Here is a 16,892-nt window from a genome sequence, read left to right on the forward strand (position 1 = left end):
AAATGGAGCTTTGTAATTTCCAGGTCGTGTGCACCTATCTAGAGCGGGTACGAAACAGATGCAGCCAAGGACGCGTCGAGCACAGACCGCACGTAATTTTGTATAATTCACACTACTCATCACTAGTGTCATTAATATCCGGATAAATCGGACACCCAGACTATCTGTCTATTACTCGAGAGAATAAAAACTGTTTGTGTACGTTTTATCCACGTTGCGATTCCAGTATTTATTACTTTCTCTGGCAATTTTTGATGACTATCTCTCGTTTACTCATTTTTTGGTAGTGAGGTTAGGTAATAAAAGTTCCACAGCATTCGCCATACATATTTCCGTTAATAATCGAATAGGGTCGAATACTCGAGTACCTAGGTACTACCTAACTCAAACTCTGGCTCAAATCAATAAATCGTGCCTATACGAAAGTAGCACATTTCGAGTATCCCACGTGGTACCACCGCTACATGGGGTTACCATTGTATTATTCTACTAAAAAAATTTATTTTTAAATTTAAACGCAATCGAGGAGATTATCTAATCGAAGTGGCTAATTTTGAAGACAAATCTAATCCCTTCGACTACTTCACCTCGTATCAGATTAATCTAGCAAACCATCGCAGATATGCTACTTTCATTATCTCGAGCTCAATTGCTATGTGTGGGCCCTGCCAACAAATTTAGCAACCCTATTTTATCATGTTATTTAAAAATACAGATAAGAAGAACTTTAAACGAAGGCAAGAAATGAAAGACAGAATGTTTTCTATTGTCGCGTGTGCAGATTTGAACTATGGAGGGTAGAGAGATAAAAGGAGGACAAACTCCATGTGTAGAAAGTGTCTCTCTGTTTTCAGATTTCTGATATCAGGTGGCGCTGGGAATATCGAGAGGAGAAATTTGAAGGCGCGCAAACTGTGAGAGTAGTACAGAATTAAAGAAAACAGAGAACCATAATTTGTCTTTTTCAGCCAAGTTCTGATTGTACTGCGCATGGCCCTTTTACAAATTGAAATTCTATATTCACAACCTGTCGTTTTTCAGTTATCTACTAAACGAATCATCCAGTTTTAACATTCCTCCTTATCTCTACCCTCCATAATTTAAACTAAGGGTTGCGGAAGTGGCGATCCCTACCGAAGATCAACGAAATGGTTTCGGGCGAGCTATCGATTCCAACCGAAGATTCGCGGAAATAACCGAGGTCGCGAATGTGACGTATGTACGTCAGTCAGTGTGTGGGCCGACCCGCGTATCGTCGGTAGAGTTCTGTAATTTTTTCCGATTCGCTGTCTCGGGAAAGGATCGCTAACATCGCGACACGCAATCATGAATTTCCTTTCGTAAAGTCGTAGGAGGATTAGCGAGCAAGGGAAGCGGCTCACTGTCGTATGTTCGTACAACTGCCGTGAGAAAAATTCTTGCTCTTATACGTGTGCGTTAGGGCCCCGATCAATCTTCAAGTTCACGACCCCGCGCTTATTTGGTTAATTGGATTTATTCGTGATTGAATCCACGCTAAATTGAAAGCGTTACCGACAATTCTTCTCTCGTGAGGTATATCTCGAGTCATTCCTGATAGGATCGATCACCGTGACCTAACCTTGAAACCATGAATTCCTGTTCGACTTTCTAGCCAAGTTTTCGTAAAAAGTCACGTTTGCTCTTTCCTTGCAGATTTAACTTGGTGGTCACCCGCGGGTGAACAGAGATGGCCACCCCGCAAACTCCCGGTAAGTCACGTTTTCCTTTGTTCACAAGGAAATTTAGAATCGTGTCTTGATCTGTCATGTTGACAGATCTATTGAGGAACAACAGAACCTGCCAATGATTTCTGATTTGTTAAATGTTATTGATTAAACAATATACTGTATTCAAACTACGACTGCTTTGGTTTAGAAATAATTAATTGTGAAAAGGATAAAAAGACAATTTCATTTCTTTTAGATATGGATCATTGGGTGGTCCAACCCATGGAACGCGCTAGGTACAGGGAACAGTTTGAGTCTTTAAAGCCCATCAATGGTGTTGTCACAGGAGAGCAAGCAAAACAATTTTTGCTCAAGTCTCGGCTTTCACCTGCCATCCTTGGTGAAATATGGTATTTATATTTTGTTTTCATAATTCTTTAACATATGTTTTTGTTTTGATAAGTATCACATTTATAATACCATGTGTTATTGCTTCAGGGCTTTATCGGATACAGATGCAGATGGCAAGATGGATATAAATGAATTTAGTATTGCATGTAAATTAATTAACTTAAAATTACGTGGCTTTGAGATTCCTAAATCATTGCCACCTGTTTTGGTGCGAAGTTTGAAATTGCTTGCTGCTAGTGAGTATAAGAATCCATGTAACTTGAGTACTTACTGTGATAAACAATCATAGTTTTTTTCTATTTATCTTTATATCTTTTAACATTTACTTTTGACTAGGTGAAAGTAGCGCAACAAATTTAACAAATGGAGCTGCCAATATTCCACAACAGAATAATGTTGCATCTTTAGTGAATTTAACTGGTCCACCACCGGTACAGGTGCAACCCTTAATCGGTGGAATGCCCATGGCTGGATCCGTTCCACGTCCTCTTATCGGTCCTCCGCCGACAAATGGGCCGCTACCTGGACACGGTATTAGACCCGCTTCGCCAATGACGTTACCAGGTAATTAAATTTGAATTTTTATGCTTGAATATTTGAAAAGTGTATACAATTGAGTACATATCGTGAAAATAATATAAATTACGATAGGATTCATCTAGATCTTTCCGCTAACGTTGACTATTATATTTCACAACGAATACAGTTGTGTCTTAGTTGACTGTACAGTTGATATTTTCTATAACAAGTAAATTTTACTGCCACATCTGGATCAGAGCGACTTCTATCGCGTTACAATGGCTATTTCAATAAAAAAAACATATCAACTAACGAACAGCATTATTTAGCATTACTTTACTTATGCATCATACTACACAGCATCACGACAAAGTAGACAGAATGTGGCTGCCACTACACATGCCACAACTCACACAGCGTCAAAGCCACCTGCTCGACCTGCACCACCCTCTGTGGGTATGTTACAAGAACTGGATGTTTGCGTACGAATTATTATATCTGGGTTGTCTTCTACTCGATTCTTTTCTTTGAGGCTTCTCGAGATGTTATTCTCTTTTAAGGCATAGTTTTTTTTTATTGAATGGTATAATCAGCGGTACGATACGATGCGCTATGGTACATGCCTCCGAATTTTAAATACAAACTCATTTTTGCATGAGAAATACATTACTATATTTTAATTGTTTTCAGTGTACTATGTTTAATGCGACTTGTAATAGAGATATAGATTAATGGCAGCTTAAAAATTTGTTAACAATTACTAAAACAGAATGCTATAGGAAATTCGATACGACGAAACGTTTATACGAGTGCATATAATAATCTGTTTGTTATCGTCAGAGTGGTTGTTGTATTATTTTTTACACAATGATATATTCTATCGGATACTTATTACATGATATGAATGTAGGATCATGAACACATTTATACTTTCATGCTTTATGTTTGTACATATGCCTAATAAGGATTTATTATCCTAGAATATATTTTAAGTGGAATATATTACCAATATGAAATTCTTGCTATTGTAAGTGTATGTTCTAATTTAATTCTATGTAAGTCTGTATCAGTTTCGCAATGGCTTTGTTTATTGACTACATATACATATGCATATATACATGTTTTATTCTGCTATTTCTCTAATGTGTCCGCTCACGCCTATACAACATCTATACAATAATATAATATTTGTGCTGCAAAAAAAAGGAATCGTGCCTTCTGCAACTACTACTACTACTACTACTACCACTACCACCACTCCTAGTGGTGGTCCTCCTCAAAGACCTGCACCGCCTACGAATATTGGTATGTGTGAAGGAGTATAGGCGATTTGAAAGGATAGATACCATTTTTTTCAAACTCTGATAGATGAAACAGCATGTAAACTTAGATAATAGTTTCCCGTTTTTTATAATTAAATTTTACAATAAAGAAATGATTCCTTTTTACATCGTATATCATTACAACGAAACACTTTACGTTGAAAAAGATCATTCCACCGCATAACATGTTCGACGCATATGTGTAATTATAAATTAATTTTGTATTTATCGCAAAGCTTTTGAGTAATTGTAGCTTGGATTTTTAGACTATTATTTTCAGTTTTCTAATATGTATTAATTTTTATCGATCGTTCTGTGCCGCACTCTATGCAGTCAAATTAAAATAATTTAATTTTTTCCATAAATAATCGACGTTATATTATTTCAGGGGCAAATTTTTCACCTGCAATCAGTGGTCCTCCCCCAAAACCTGCACCACCTTCGTTTCCTAATAGCCCTGTTGTGGCTGGAATTTCACCAGTTACAGTTCCACCTATATCTGCCACAGCAATTGTTCCACCAGGTCAGCCGATACAACCAATGGCTACAGCTGCCATAGGTAACGATTATTTCTTATACTTTCGTTTCATCTTGTTTATTTTTATTTTCAATCTCTATTCTTTATTATACAGACACATTTAGAATAGGTAGTCTACCAGGTTGTCAATGACGATTTATTCTTTCTTTACAGATTTACTTGATCTTGAGTTACCAGGTACACTAAACACACTAACACGAGTTTTGTAGAAATTATTATTTTATTATTTTTCATGTGCTTTTTGTTAATAAGCTTTGATGAAAATTTGATACTTATTTTTGCGAGATCACGCTAGCCTTAACAAATGTGTAATTTACATAGGAAAACATACAACATTGATACAACACTAATTGCGTAGACAGCCAAAGTATGTTGTTGAAGTCACTAACTTCAAACTTAAATGATTTCTTAATGCTAACCCCTTAATTTTTTGTGCAAACAATTGATATTTGCGAATAAGTAATTTTAATGGAATCTATACTTTTAAACAGGCATGTCCACAGGAGCTCCAATCGCACCGTTAAATACAAATCCAACTCCAATTGCCGCTTTTGGTATGGGTCAAGCAATGCCAATGCAACCATTAGGTCCTGGCATGGTTGCTCCGATTACAGTTGGCTCTACTATCGTACCATCTGTTGCGCCAATACCTACTGGTACTATAGAGTTTAATAATTATAATTTTATTCAATTAAAGTTTCAACATTGAACTGTATACTGTCTGTATTTTATTAGGGGCTGGTGTAGTAGCAACTCCTCCAGCCGTAGGTTTACCATTAGCGTCAGCACCCACGGTGAGTGGTACATTAGTAAACGGCGTAATTGCTCAAACACCCGTTTCCACAAGTACACCAGTGAGTACAACAGCGCGCCCACCAAGTATAGATAGAGTGGGTTCGATCGATTCCCAGCATAGTCAGCATTCAGTTGGATCTCCACAGCCTGTAGAATGGGCTGTACCTCATCAAACAAAATTAAAATATACTCAGTTATTCAATATTTGGGATAAGACACGGTCTGGATTTTTGTCTGGTCCTCAAGCTAGAAATATTATGGTACAGTCGCAGTTGCATCAGCGTGTGTTGGCAGACATATGGTACTATAATCTAGTCGTATATGTTGAATAGTTATTACCCAAATGATAATTTCTGGCGTTTCTATACAATGTGATTGCACTATTGTAGGGCGCTAGCGGACATGGACTCGGACGGTCGTTTAAGTTGCGACGAATTTGTATTAGCAATGCATTTATGTGATGTAGCTAAGCTTGGCGAGAAGATACCTACTACTCTTCCGATAGAGCTTATTCCACCTGCGTTCAGACGTCAAAGACAGAGTAGTTTGACCCTTCCGCAAGCTGGAACAGAGAACATGGATCCATCAGCTGGTATGCCACAGGTAAGTTCAATTTTTGCTCGAGTCTCTATTTTAAAAACTGTTTTATATGTATATCACGATATATTTTTTTAAAGACGTCCTTCGAAGATAAGCGTAAAGAAAACTTTGAGAAAGGACAAGCAGAATTAGAGCGTAGGCGTAAAGCTTTGTTAGAAATTCAACGTAAAGAACAAGAGGAACGCGAACGAAAAGAGAGGGAGGAGGCTGAAAAACAAGAGAAAATCAGGTAAGCGAATTTTCCTTTACGTTAAAGTGTTCTTGTATTAGTAATAAATTATTATACAGACTGGAACAAGAGAGACGTAGACAAGCGGAAATTGAAAAGCAAATGCAAAGGCAAAAAGAGATCGAACAGGAAAAAGAAGAACAACGAAAACGAGTGCACGAGCAAAGGGAAGCTGCGCGAAAGTAAGTTAAACTTTTGCCGATTAACAGATATTCTTTAAATTAACAATTTACGTTATTTCACAGAGAAATGGAGAGACAACGGCAATTAGAATGGGAAAAACAAAAATCACAGGAACTTCAGGCTCAGAGGCAAAAGGAACAAGATGTATTGCTTAAGTTAAAAGCAAAAAATCATACCCTAACTATCGAACTCGGAACACTTGTAAGTATCAAATACTAATGCACTACATGGTCCGTTACGTGCAATCTGTATTACGTAATTTGTTGTATAATTTGTATAGAACGATAAAGTAAAAGAATTGTCGCAAAAAATTTGTGACACCAGAGTAGGCGTTTCTGGCGTGAAAACAACGATCGATGGTATGCGGTCGACGCGCGACGCACAATTGCAAGAGATGGCTGCCTTAAAAAATAAACTCCGCGAACAAAACCAAAGATTGTTGACTTTGAGTCAAGAGAAAGCTCGTATTGAAGCAAAGAACAAGATGAATTCGGCTATGGAATCCGCGAATCAGGAAGCTATCAAAATAGCGTTCGACAATAAACAAATTACTCTCAAACAAATGAAAGATAAGATTGCTGACTTGCAACAGCAGGTATGCGCGAATGTATCTTGTACTTCTTGTATCTTCAGAGTTAGGGTATCCTAAATCAATTTCGTAATATAACGTTTATATCGATAGATTGAAACGAAAATGGCCGACATCGAAAATAATAATGGCCAGCTACAAGATGTCAAAACGCAAATAAAAAATTTGACAACCGATTGTAAAAATCTTCACGTTTCGTTCGAAGATAAGAAGTTAAAAGTGTTAGAACTCAGAGGTAGTACTGGAACTACCGACTACACCACGTCCGCGTGGGGCGACACTGCTTGGAATGACACTACGGGAGTAGTTAACGACTGGCCTGTCGATGATGTCCCTACGACTAACGAAGTCGAAGAAATTACTCCAGGAGTCATGAAATATAGGGCTCTCTACGAGTTTGTGGCCAGGAATCAAGATGAAATATCATTCCAACCTGGCGATATTATCTTGGTAATTATTATCAATGTTCATGAACGTAGTGAGCTAATATGGGACCATTTCATACGATCCAACTGAGAATTGACTTGCGTTTGAAACAGGTGCCGCCTGTTCAAAACGCAGAGCCAGGATGGATGGCCGGAGAAATTCGAGGACACACCGGTTGGTTCCCTGAATCTTATGTAGAACCAGTGGATGTCGGAAGCGGAACTGAGAATGCTTTTGTACAGCAAGATAGTGTTGAAAAGAGAACCCTAGAGTTAGTAAATTAAACGCTGGTTACACTTTATCAATGGAAAATTTATAATTATTATATTCCTATCTCGTTTTATTACAGAGGTATCGCTGAAGTCCCCGAGAATGTATCCGACGCGGGATCGCTAGGTGGCGAACCTCCCGCTGTTGAACCGATCGTACCTACCTTTGGATTGGGTGTAGCTTGCGATATACAAGTAACAACTCTGTTTCAGTACCGCCCTACAACAGAACAACATCTTCCCTTTGAGAAAGGAGATATTATTAACGTCATTGAACAGCAGGTTAATATAAATTGGATATATATGAATCATTCTATCATGTGACCACGCTTACATTCAAGATATCAAATGATAATCATTAATAAAATAGGGTGATTGGTGGTATGGTACATCTAGTACCGAAGAGAAGGGTTGGTTCCCCAAATCATACGTCAAAGAAATTACTTCTAATCAAGCCGCGGTGGTCGAAGGCCTCAACGAGTACCACATGGCTCTGTATCCGTATACTTCTGCCGAATCAGGGGACCTAACGTTTAATCAAGGCGAAATTATATTGGTTACTAAGAAGGAAGGCGATTGGTGGACAGGCACTATCGGAGATAGGACCGGGATTTTCCCTGCCAATTACGTAGAAAAATGTGATGCCCCGGATCAGGTATATAAATCGCGTGTTATGTTTTTCTATTATTGTTCTAACATAAGGAGTTTGCTGTGATCTTCATATATGTTACAAAAAGTAGTGATATCTTTAAAAAAAAAAAACTAAGTGTCAATTTTTAAATTCTAACATCCTGCATAACATCGATCAGGGTGCCCCTGTAGCTACTAACGTGTCCGAAACAGACGTGACTCCTACGATGCCCGCAGATACAACCACGAGTAACATCGAAGCAGAGGTTTCAGTTGCCCAAATACCATTGGTTTGTAGTATTCTCTTTTTAACAATACCACTTTATAGTTATTCGAGAAGCGTATCGATTAATCCTCCTGTGTTGTAAACAGTATTTATTATATGTGCTAAATAGACTTGACTTCGCACGCGTACCATTAACAATTAGATTGTAAAATGTGCAATAAGCTAGACGTGCGTATATCCATGTTTAGCAAGCGACAAAAACTGCTGAGCAGCTTGAAGATGAAAGAGCAGCCGCAGAAGATAGAGCAGAGCTGCCAGATTTTACCGCAATGGCTTCACAGCAGGTAATTAACATTACATTCGCTTATCGTGTACGCGAGACCTTAGAATATACGTAAAATATTTGTGGTTTGACGAGATTTCATTGCTTCTTATTTCGTCCCTATTGCTGCCAACCTGCTATCGCAGTATTATAAGGTATTACCTCTTATAAAATACATTTGCTGATTATTTTATTTCACGATTTGTCTTTAATATATTTATCTTACAGCTTTGTAAAAAATAATTCGAATTTGTTAAATAATGATAACAATCGAAATGTAATGTATATTTTCTTTAACACAGCGGGGAAGGAAACCTGAAATCGTACAAGTTATCGCACCGTACCAAGCCACTAGTTCCGAGCAATTAGATTTACAGAAAGGACAGTTAATAATGATACGCAAGAAAACAGATAGCGGTTGGTGGGAAGGAGAATTACAGGTATAACAATTGATACCTAACATATTTTTGCAATAGTTTTAACACTATGCCATTTTTATAGGCGCGCGGTAAGAAGAGACAAATTGGTTGGTTCCCCGCATCTTACGTTAAGGCTTTGACCAGTAGCAATCGAAGTACACCCATTTCCCATGGATATCAAGAATCTCCCACAGATCCAAGTGTTGGTAAGTAGTTTTTATATTTTACCATATTTACTAAATAGAACGAACAAGATGTAATAATACGATTTACTTTGTCGATACAGAACGTGTTATGGCGTTATACCCGTATCAAGCACAAAACGAAGACGAATTGAGCTTTGAAAAAGGCGATGCTATAATTGTGCTTGCAAAAGACGAAGAAGCATGGTGGAAAGGCGAGTTGAACGGCGCGTCCGGTGTATTCCCCAGTAATTATGTATCTCCCATGTGTAAGTAATTTTTATTTCATAGTATCACGTTCGATTTGACGAATTCAACAATGAATTTGTTTTTAAGTAAATATAATTATTTTAATACCAATCACAAGTGTTTATAAGACACAGTTTCAAATTAACTGTATAGCAACGTAACGTTATAAAATTTGCGCAAACCTATGAAACGTTATTGTTGTTAGTATAATTTCGATCTGTGATACACGGATAGACGGAAGGACCGTCAGGTTTAATTATTGTTAGTAACTAAAAGATAGAAGTAAATTGATGGTATTACTAAAATATGGTAATATAAAGTACGATTTATTACGACGGTCGTTTAGTAGAACCAGATAAATAATAATCTAACTACTAGTTAGCTCTGAAAAAATAATTCTATTATTAGTAGAATGTAATTATGTATATTTGGTTATAATGGCATTGTTTCAATGTATTTTAATGAATAGATATTTTTAGACGTGTCATTGATGTAGACATACTAGTCGTGTTAACGATACTCGTATTGGAATAGATGTCTTTTAACTACAGGTTACATGCATAAATAAGAGTATCAATATCAAGTACATCCAACATAATTATGCTATTAAATCCTGTTCCGCTAGATATGAACATCCATGGTTTATAAGAAATAATCTTAATTGGTGGCAGTTAGATAAAAATAGCGTGTATCTTTCAATGATTATTGTTCACAACGGGTATCGTGTGTGCTTTCTGCTCTGACATGGCTACATTAAAAACAGCACTTTGGCTTGGAAAGCGGTACATCTTTAGTGTACAGTAATTGTTGTTTCATTTCTGGTCTATTTATACCTGGTAGTTTGCGGTATAAATTATTAGAGAAATATACTTTCTCTATCATACAGCCTGCCTGTCTGCCTGCATGCCTGCCTGTCCGTCCGTCTGTCCGTTTGAGGTAGCTACTTCGTGCCACTGTAAAATATTTGACAGATAGAGTACACATAATCGATAAATCCGTATAAACTGAACATATTTTATAATCAAGATCATTTGCAGCACTATAATTATCATTATTTACGGTTGCGGTAATAATGTATACTTTTTAAATTGTTGAACGAATAATTTCATTCAAAGTATATTTTAAATAATTATTATTTGCTGTTCTTGTAAACTTGCATCATTGAACTTCCGTGAAGTTTTATTTTATAAAATTCTTAAACAGATTAATTATAATATTAACATTACCAAGTATTTGTATTACAAAATGAAATAGCTACTTCAAGCAATCGAAACATCTATCGTTTGATACAATATCTGGAATCCTTTTTACTAATCGTTATCTTTCGCCTCTGCTTAATATGCAGCATAAAGGATAGCAGAGCAGCACCGCAGCATTGCAGGCTAAAATAAAATCATCTGAAGTGCAATAAGAATGATAGCAGACTCTACGCTCACCACGACGTGTTACAACACCAACAAGTCTCATCGGTGGAGACAGTGAGCATAGAAATGAGAAAAAGAAATGTGAAAGAAAGACTCAGGGGGCTGGTTCTTCGTTTCTATATTGCCCTGAATTTTACAAGCCTTTTTCTTCTGGTGCGGGGTCCTACTCGTTCCTCTGTTTTTCATTGTCATTCAAATTGTTACCATGCGTCTTATCGGCCGTTGTCCTTCAAGCTATCAAAATCTCTATGTATGGCTCCAACGGAAACTAATAATAGCGCATTATTTATAAACATGTTCGTAACACGAGAGCGCTAAATATTTAATGACAAGTTGTATCGTAAGTATGATTACGACCACCTGACGTGTGCACCAAATTCTACCTCAACCCTCGACTTTAATCCAAGACAGAACTTAAAAGTCGACGTATATAATTTGTTTATTCGACTTAGAATAGTATCTAGTACCACCAATGCTTAATATGTCGATCGAATATAAATTTGTTTAAGACGTTCTATTTTTAGAACAAAGTCCAACTGCAGTTTTTGTTTGTACTAGCACTTTCAGCCCGGAATTTTTTATTTTTTATAGGTAATGTCGTTTCTCGTATAAAATAAAAATTTTGCAAAATATGCTTAAATAAAAGCGATTACATTGGATGATAGAACTGTGGTAGAACGGAAGTACTTTCTAGTAGGAGCAAGGACAATAAATATCGAAGTATCTATGTGTAAAACATTTTACTATATATTTAACAATATTTGAGCACCTTTATGTGTAAATAAAAAAACATACGAACACACTAAATTTGCAATAAATACAAATTATTTGTAAAAGTAGCTAACGTCGGGCTTAAAGTGTTAGGCCAGTGGAAAGTAGATACTCAGATTGTTAATAGTAATCCTGAATTTCCGTGATCAGTGCCCTTGAAAGAGATTTTAACATTGGGAAATGTTCAATGTTGCATCTTTTTTTTTATAAGCACTGTAGCATATCATTTGGTGCGCAATACAGATGGTTTGTACAGTTATAACACTGCGCCAAGGCCTAGTGCAAATATTTCACAGCACTTGAATTGTGAGCAACCAAACATCATTTTTCTGCTTGCCTTCAATGTAAAAGGAGAAGGAGTTGTTGAATAATCGCTAGTTGAATATCCTGTTCAAATGATCGCTTTACCATATAAAATAGGTGAAGAATCTGTTACGATGTGTAATAAGTACTTCAGCAGTCTCGAAGTTTTGAATAATCATACAGTTTATACTTTTATTTAAATACGAAATTTTATTGTAAGCGTAGAAGTCGAAAAAAAAGATAATATTCTTGTGTAATATCGACAAAGAGAATGAAAGTATTGCTCTCTTTTAAATTCAATGTGTTTAACCAAATCTGTTGTTCCTATTTATTTATTCTATATATATATGATTATTATTTGTTTTTCATTAATCCGTCTAGTAGTACACGACGAAAGGTGATGTACTCCTTCTTCGCAGCCTTTTATTATAGAGCCTAATCATCATTAAAATATCAGTAATAGCAATCATGAAGTTATAGATAGATATTATTACCACTGGTGGGAATGATTTGTTAAGTAATGTTATATTATCGTAAACCAGTTCTTCCATCAATTTACTTCTGAGTACGATAGTTTATGTTATTTAAGAATAGGATACCTAATCATTGTTATACTAGGATGTTACGTTTAACGATTCTTTTTTTATCTTTATTATTTATATTTATTGCTGTAGTTATACGAATCTTGATTTTGAGATACTTAAATACTATGTTATTGATTTATACGATTATATTCGGAATAATTTACGACTTCTGTTAAAAATTTTTTTTACGAAACAATTTGTAGAATATTATACTCCATCGTTTTTTTAGATGATTTAAATTTTGAATTGTGTGAAATAATGTGTAATATTTACCCCCACGAATAAGTATATATATTTTATATATCTAGTATTCATTCCATTGAAAGGATCAGGAACTTGATGGAATAACTAGTTTCGAATAACTGCAAGAACCAAGCGCACAGTTGATCAGCATATTTATACACTGGTTGATCCTTTTACACGTTCTATATGACTCTTTGCAAGAAAGGTGTATAAATATGCCTGATCGTAAGGATGAATATCGTGTGCTTAATATTACATATTCTAGATGCGCCCATAATCTTGTAATCTTTATCTAAACATGTTGATAATGTGTAAAGCAAGTTATGCAACTGGTTATTCTTAGATGAGATACTGTGTAGCGCTACATCCTTAAGATTGTTACTATTTGCAAAATATCCATATTGTTTGGTTGTTGTAATATCGAATCTCGTTGCGAATCTCAATTGCGTATGGGCGTACTTTCGAGCGAAGGAGACTGTACGGGTGTGAACAAGTTCAGATCACTGTGTATTTATTACAGATTTCTGTTCACATCTCTGGTGAATATACTCCAAAATTTTCTCACATGCATATAAACGCCGTTCTTATACACATGTACACATATCCATACATATACAGGCGTGTTCGCAAAACTGCTGATTGAAATAAAGTATCTGTCTGTTGTAAAGTATCGTTGCGTATATTAACTCTGTATTATTTGGAGATACCCAACAATCAATTTAAATAATTACAATATTGTTTTACTAATTACTTTTTGTTTTATAACTTATTTGTTATTTTCCCTTTTTGGATTTCTACATCTCTTAAAACGCTTCGAAGAGAACCTTTGACGGGATGAAAATAATAAGATTCATCTAAGAAGCGGTAATATCAAAATAAAATAAATAATTACATATATTTTATGCGTAGTTAATGAGACGACAACTGACCTCGTAATGGGTGGATTGGATTCAATGGAAAGAAAGCGTCAAGAATACATCAAAGAGCTTATTACAACTGAGCAAGCATATATAGAAGATATGAGACTTGTACACGAGGTACTTACAAGTTTCATACAATGATTTTTTTATGTTTTATGTTTTATGAAACTAAAAAATGAAAAACTTTTCACAGGTGTTTGAGAAGCCTCTTATCGAAAGTTTAGTTTTAACTGTAGACGAAGTGGACAAAATATTTGTTAATTGGAGGGATATTATTGCCTGTAACGATAACTTTTTGAGGTAATAGTTTAATGTTAATACTGTTAATCTGAATTATTTAATTATTTGTCATTTTTTTTAGAACATTACGGATACGACGCGATAACAGTGAAGGAGGGGTTGTGAGAATGATTGGAGACATTTTATGCGAAAATGTGAGTAACAGTTTATTCTTATACATATAGCATTTAATTTCATGTTCTATGTGTTTGTGTATTTTAGATACCAAGAATGTCAGCTTATATCAGATTTTGCAGCTGTCAAATATCTGCTGCTGTTTATCTTCAGCGACTGACCGAGACTGTCCCAGACTTTGTAAAAGTTGCGCATACCTGTCAACAAGATCCGCGCACAAAAGGAATGCCTTTAAGTTCCTTTTTAATAAAACCAATGCAGAGAATAACAAAATACCCTCTGATTATCGGCAAAGTATACTTCATTCTTCTATTACTAATTTTGTTTCGCGTTTTGGCTCATGTTTATATATCATAATTATTTTAGATTTTAGAAAACACACCAGACAATCATCCTGATCAACAATATCTCCAGGAAGCATTGGCTAAAGCAGAAGAATTTTGTACTCAGGTGGCATTTTTAAAATATGGATCCTGTTATTTAAGAAACGAACCTCATAAATATTATTTTAATCTCAGGTAAACGAAGGAGTCAGAGAGAAAGAGAATAGTGATAGATTAGAATGGTTACAAACGCACGTGGCTTGCGATGGTCTCGAGGAACAACTTATCTTTAATTCGTTAACCAATTCTTTAGGTCCACGAAAACTTCTACACTATGGTATACTTCATAAGGTACCTTAGAGTAGAATTTATATTTTCTTCAATTATAAAATGTTCTTCTCGTGAAGCGATAACTTCTATTCGTGTTCTAGGCAAAAAGCGGAAAGGAACTCGTTGGATTTCTCACAAATGATTTTCTACTTTTCGCGCAACCGTTACTTAACAAAAAATTATTGTATGGACAACAATTTTCATTTGACCGAAATGAACATCAGAAGTTCAAGATGTATAGAAAGGTACTTAATGGTAGTTTCATGTATAGATAACGATACGACGATATTAATTGATGTGTTTCTGTTTTGCAGCCAATATTTCTAAATGAGTTATCGTTCCTAGGAGATTCAGATACAAATGGAAATGTTAGCTTAAGTTGGGGTGAGAGTACAGAGAACTCGACTAAAACGCTTAGGTTAAGGGATCAGAACCAGAAGAAGCCGATAATATTGCTAGCACCATCCCCAAGCGAATGTTCTCTGTGGGTGAAAAGAATTACAGAAGCAAGAAAGAAATTTTTGGAAAACGAGAAGACCCGATTACAAAGACAAAAATCGAGTGAGTTCAATTTTTATTATTATTCAATATTTTTGTTGATGACCATATGTTTCGTTTGGCGTTATTTGTCCTTGTGTCATGTTAATTTTGTAACTTCGAATTCTTTTTATAATTAAATCAATGGAAAGGATGACGAAGTATTTAAGTGAATCTTACAAACTTTTATATTTTATTATTTACCTTTAGTTGATTATAGCAAATTTGACATGAAATAATATATAATATGTGTGAGTAAACAGAGCAAGCGCAGTTTGGAGCGTGTGGCAGAATTCTCGTTACAGTGCTTGAAGGCTTCAATTTGAAGACAATACCTGGTAAGCGACTATGTAAGCTTAAGGTGCTTGATTACTTCTTTGTGCGCATGCTTATTGCTTGCTTGTTGTTTTTCATTGTTTTCTGCTTAAACTTGTGACGAGAGGAAGCAACACAAAGCCATCAAGAGGAACGAATTCACCGAGTGTCTCCGCTGTCATAATCATACATCACCTAACTGCACGATGCGTTTTTTACTAACAATATTCTGGCATGATTATAGTTCGCAGGAGACGGCCCGAGGGCAGACTTCGGTTAGTACTCGAAGAAGCTGAAGATCTTATTATACCCAAGAAAGGTAACAAAATCTCTGCTTGCATGTAATCCCTATTTAACTATAGCATTTCCGAGCAAGTATGAAAGTGCGCTGCTTTTCTCTTTCTATAACACATGGACCACTTTAATTACACAATTTAAATTTTAGATGAGTTGTAGATTGTAGTTCTTTGAATCGTAGATGACATTAATATTAATTTAAGTAACATCCCCATCATACATTGGCTTTGAATTTAACAACACATCTTTGATTTTCTGCACGTGCAATTACTAACGCAATTATTAACAGCAAGCACAAGCGTTTTACATAACAATACGTAGAGTATAGTAAGATTAATAGTAACAACGAGAAACAAATAAAAAATAATAACGTTCGTAGGCAAGTGCAATACATTCTGCAAAGTGAGTATGGGTTCGCAAGAAGAAAGAACGGGTGTCGTATCGGGTACCGATTGTCCTATGTGGGATGCATCCATGCAATTTCAAGTGAAGGATTTAGTCGAAGATACTTTGTGTATTACAGTATTTGATAAGGGCTATTACAGCCCCGATGGTAAAGTTAAACTTCGTAATTGTACTACGAATATAATTCTAAAATTATTCAAGAAAATAATTATAATTTGTATAAAATATTATTCTCAGAATTTCTCGGTCGAGCGGAGGTAAGGGTCGCCGACATAAAGAGAGACAGCAGAGACTCGTGTGGACCAATTCAAAAACGTATTCGATTGCGCGAAGTTGAGAAAGGCACAGTCGTATTAAAGTTGGATCTAAGACTGTTTGGTAATCGATAAACAAACATTGTTTACGTTCACAGGTAAACAGCTATGACCG

General features: G+C 35.8%; 1 protein-coding gene across 13 annotated transcripts in view; it reads left to right on the forward strand.

The window, feature by feature from the left end:
* LOC128885250 (intersectin-1) overlaps positions 1-16,887 on the forward strand; it is an 18,981-nt gene extending 2,094 nt beyond the window's left edge. For 2 of the 13 annotated variants that reach the window (XM_054139194.1, XM_054139199.1), the window contains exons 2-38: positions 24-92; positions 1,675-1,730; positions 1,945-2,098; positions 2,187-2,335; positions 2,436-2,663; positions 2,979-3,074; positions 3,825-3,923; positions 4,329-4,499; positions 4,632-4,655; positions 4,970-5,134; positions 5,214-5,574; positions 5,663-5,876; positions 5,951-6,102; positions 6,162-6,284; positions 6,348-6,486; positions 6,566-6,880; positions 6,968-7,324; positions 7,414-7,571; positions 7,650-7,851; positions 7,940-8,224; positions 8,379-8,489; positions 8,674-8,769; positions 9,050-9,187; positions 9,249-9,372; positions 9,453-9,617; positions 13,832-13,959; positions 14,036-14,142; positions 14,204-14,276; positions 14,344-14,550; positions 14,623-14,706; positions 14,775-14,930; positions 15,011-15,154; positions 15,224-15,470; positions 15,710-15,784; positions 16,006-16,080; positions 16,438-16,611; positions 16,701-16,887. In XM_054139194.1, coding sequence (XP_053995169.1) covers positions 1,709-1,730; positions 1,945-2,098; positions 2,187-2,335; positions 2,436-2,663; positions 2,979-3,074; positions 3,825-3,923; positions 4,329-4,499; positions 4,632-4,655; positions 4,970-5,134; positions 5,214-5,574; positions 5,663-5,876; positions 5,951-6,102; positions 6,162-6,284; positions 6,348-6,486; positions 6,566-6,880; positions 6,968-7,324; positions 7,414-7,571; positions 7,650-7,851; positions 7,940-8,224; positions 8,379-8,489; positions 8,674-8,769; positions 9,050-9,187; positions 9,249-9,372; positions 9,453-9,617; positions 13,832-13,959; positions 14,036-14,142; positions 14,204-14,276; positions 14,344-14,550; positions 14,623-14,706; positions 14,775-14,930; positions 15,011-15,154; positions 15,224-15,470; positions 15,710-15,784; positions 16,006-16,080; positions 16,438-16,611; positions 16,701-16,852 — 5,670 coding nt within the window. In that variant the 5' untranslated portion in view covers positions 24-92; positions 1,675-1,708 and the 3' untranslated portion in view covers positions 16,853-16,887. Of the gene's footprint in view, positions 1-23; positions 93-117; positions 199-1,225; positions 1,555-1,674; positions 1,731-1,944; positions 2,099-2,186; positions 2,336-2,435; positions 2,664-2,978; positions 3,075-3,824; positions 3,924-4,328; positions 4,500-4,631; positions 4,656-4,969; positions 5,135-5,213; positions 5,575-5,662; positions 5,877-5,950; positions 6,103-6,161; positions 6,285-6,347; positions 6,487-6,565; positions 6,881-6,967; positions 7,325-7,413; positions 7,572-7,649; positions 7,852-7,939; positions 8,225-8,378; positions 8,490-8,673; positions 8,770-9,049; positions 9,188-9,248; positions 9,373-9,452; positions 9,618-13,831; positions 13,960-14,035; positions 14,143-14,203; positions 14,277-14,343; positions 14,551-14,622; positions 14,707-14,774; positions 14,931-15,010; positions 15,155-15,223; positions 15,471-15,709; positions 15,785-16,005; positions 16,081-16,437; positions 16,612-16,700 lie in introns of those variants that run through there. The other 11 variants (XM_054139195.1, XM_054139193.1, XM_054139196.1 and 8 more) reach the window with 11 other exon arrangements.
* The last annotated feature ends 5 nt before the right edge of the window (positions 16,888-16,892 follow it).

This window comes from Hylaeus volcanicus, chromosome 2, assembly GCF_026283585.1.
Source record: "Hylaeus volcanicus isolate JK05 chromosome 2, UHH_iyHylVolc1.0_haploid, whole genome shotgun sequence".
Classification (NCBI taxonomy): domain Eukaryota; kingdom Metazoa; phylum Arthropoda; class Insecta; order Hymenoptera; family Colletidae; genus Hylaeus; species Hylaeus volcanicus.